We start from the raw sequence: 2772 nt of genomic DNA, 5'->3' as shown, positions 1-2772 counted from the left end.
ATGGATTATTATTAAATTTGAATACAATATTCCACAGGAAATAAAGAATAAGCCACATCTTCCTTTTATGCCCAATTATTTTCATATGTTAGGGGTTTTTTTTCTACAGGAGAGGGCTAACTTCTGTATTTTACATTATTTTCTACATAAACTGATACCAGTTTTGGTTGATTAGTCACCAACAAATTTTTGTTTTCCCAAAAAAAAAAAAAAAAAAAAAGGAAAAAAAGAGGACAATTCCATTTTCTCTGCCATTTTTGCGTCCTCCATATTTAGAAATGTGAAATGCATCTCCTATGGCGAGCTGCAACAGATTTTCTCTTCTGCTTGGTCTCTTCTTTCCAGCTCTTGGCAATGTCCTGTGACACACCAATGGCATCCAATGAGGCTCCAGATAGTCCTCTCCTTGTAAACCCTACTGCATATAGTCCTGCATTCCCTTTCCACCCATTTGGAAATGCATTCTTAGGAATTCCTTCTCGTGAAAAGAATTCATTTTCCTGCACAACATAAACATTCCAAACGAATATTTAGTTTTAAGCCATTTAGTAATTTCATTCATACATGCAGTTTGTAAACGCAAGTGTAATTCATAATCGGAATTTAGTCTTTCAAGATTCTGATTACGGATAAGTCTAGTTCTTTTGGTTATGTGGTGATCAAACATCATTTGCACCTACCTGGAAATTTGATTTAAGAGTTGAGATTAAAACGTTAAAAACACATTCATTTATTCTCTACCATCAATATCAATAAAAAAATGAGTGACTATTCAATTCTTGATCGTCCAAATACTAAAAGAACATTTATTTAAGTAAAAAAAATATCATAATTGTCTATGTGAACCTGTATTTTTCCATTTTAAAAATATGTGGTAATAAAAGGGTGTACGGAAATAGGGATAACTTCCATAACCGTCTGATGGATTTGAATTGAAAATAGAAGCTTCCAAACACATAAACATAGAAATATTCCAAGAATAAAATAAAAAAATTCCTAACCTTGAGCCATGAAGGAACATTGCTCCGATACCCAGTTGCCAAAACAACAGAATCGATCTCAAGAATTTGTCCATCAACAAGTTCAACTCTGTCATGAGAGAACCTTGAGATTCCAGGAACCACCTTGATCTTACCAGATCTTACTTTTTTCAAGGCACCAGTATCCAACACTGGAGTTTTCCCTGAAATGTTTTTGAGCTCCAAAGGACCTAAAGATGGCCTTTTCAGGCCATATTTTTCAAGATTTCCAAAAAGTAGCCATGCCAGCATCAGCAATATCTTGTCAGCAAGCCAGAGTGGCAGCCATTTCATCAACAAAACTGCCAATTCAAAGGTTGACTTTCCAAAAATCTCCCTTGGCAAGACATGAACCTGTTACCAAAAATAGAGGAATAAGAAACTCATTAAGTTCAAGTTTGACTTTGTATTAATAAATAAACGAAGGTACTAAACTTTCATTAAAAACCAGTCATTGATGAAATTCGAACTCAAACTGTGGAAGGAAAAAGGTTTGTCAAATTTCATTACTCACCGAACTTCGAACCACCATTGAAGGACTTGCATTGTGATTGCAAAGATCAAGAGAGACTTCCATGCCTGAATTTCCGCATCCAACAACTAGTACTTGCTTGCCACGGTAAGCGAGGCCGGACTTGTAGTCACAGGCATGTACGACATTCCCTTTAAACTCTTCCAAGCCTTCGAATTCCGGCACTACTTTCTCCGAATTCTCTCCAGTTGCCACCACGAGCCACCGGCAGATGTACTCAACTTCGGCAAAGGAAGAAGGGTTTGAGTCGCTCGTTGAAATACTCGTCTTGACCCTCCAATGACCAAAGGTTTCATCATACTTGGCAGACTGGACAGTCTCATTGAAATTTGGGCTTATGTCAAAGTGTTGTGCATAGGACTCTAGGTAGTTGATGAACTGGTCTTTTGTGGGGTATTCTGGGAAGTCCTCAGGGAATGGGAAATTGGGTAGTTGGCAGAATTGCTTGGGGAGGTGAAGTTTGAGGCGATCATATGTGCGTTTTTGCCAAAGAGAAGCAATGCAATCGGCTCTTTCTAGTACAATAAAGGGGACGCCTTGTTCTTTAAGGCCAGCACCAACTGCTAGGCCTGAAGGACCTGCCCCTACAATTACAGGACCATTCACCCAAATGCACTTCCTAGCAAAAAAATCAATATCTTGGTCAAATGATTGGTGAACCATTTGGGGTATGTGGTGAGGGAGACAGGAGTACTTGTTGCACAAAATTAGAAAGAGTGTGAAAATTGGAGAGTTGGTGTTTTGGGAACGGAGGGGGAGAAAGAGAGAGAGAGAGAGAATGGAATGTTAGATGTTTTGGAAGGAAGTGATGTGTGAGAGGGGAGAGAGGGATGGAGAGGTTTAAATAGAGAGAGAGGGTTCTTGGCCTTGAGAGCTAAGCATGTGACTGGGATTTGAAAATGATGGTTTGAGCCTTTGAGGGTCATTCATCAAATAATAAGGTTTTGGCCGTCTTGTTTTGTGTCATTGCATTAATTAATTCAATTAGCATTTAGAAACCTACCTAACTAAATATGAATCTATACAAACCCAATCACGTTCTTATGTATTTTCCGACTTCAACCTTGTCCGGACGTGAACAATTGTCCCATATAAGTTTATCTTTTCTTTTTTTCTTTTTCCATTTTGGATCAGATGTCCCATATAAGTTTATCAAAATTTGCATTCTAATAAGGAGTTCAATTACTCTTCGTTTTGTCAATGAATTTATAGTAGACCTTC

General features: G+C 37.9%; 1 protein-coding gene across 1 annotated transcript; it reads right to left on the bottom strand.

Moving 5' to 3' along the window:
* Positions 1 to 207: 207 nt before the first annotated feature.
* On the bottom strand, positions 208 to 2214 carry LOC137731070 (probable indole-3-pyruvate monooxygenase YUCCA3). Its single transcript, XM_068470141.1, has 3 exons — positions 1534 to 2214; positions 1002 to 1373; positions 208 to 500 (listed from the first exon to the last, which is right to left on the bottom strand). The coding sequence occupies exons 1-3, from the start codon at positions 2212 to 2214 to the stop codon at positions 273 to 275; spliced, it is 1281 nt and encodes a 426-aa protein (XP_068326242.1). The 3' UTR covers positions 208 to 272.
* Between the last annotated feature and the right edge of the window lie 558 nt (positions 2215 to 2772).

Source organism: Pyrus communis, chromosome 4 (assembly GCF_963583255.1).
Source record: "Pyrus communis chromosome 4, drPyrComm1.1, whole genome shotgun sequence".
Classification (NCBI taxonomy): Eukaryota; Viridiplantae; Streptophyta; class Magnoliopsida; order Rosales; family Rosaceae; genus Pyrus; species Pyrus communis.
The sequence above is the reverse complement of the archived record's forward strand: the minus strand, read 5'-3'. Positions and strand labels throughout refer to the sequence as shown.

Bases quoted from the DNA above. Each gene is read 5' to 3' on its own strand.
- LOC137731070 (XM_068470141.1), bottom strand. From the start codon at position 2,214: ATGGTTCACCAATCATTTGACCAAGATATTGATTTTTTTGCTAGGAAG. The intron at 1,374-1,533 runs GTGAGTAATGAA...TTTTGGTAACAG, and splicing joins CAATGGTGGTTCGAAGTTCG to GTTCATGTCTTGCCAAGGGA. The intron at 501-1,001 runs GTTAGGAATTTT...TATGTTGTGCAG, and splicing joins ATGTTCCTTCATGGCTCAAG to GAAAATGAATTCTTTTCACG.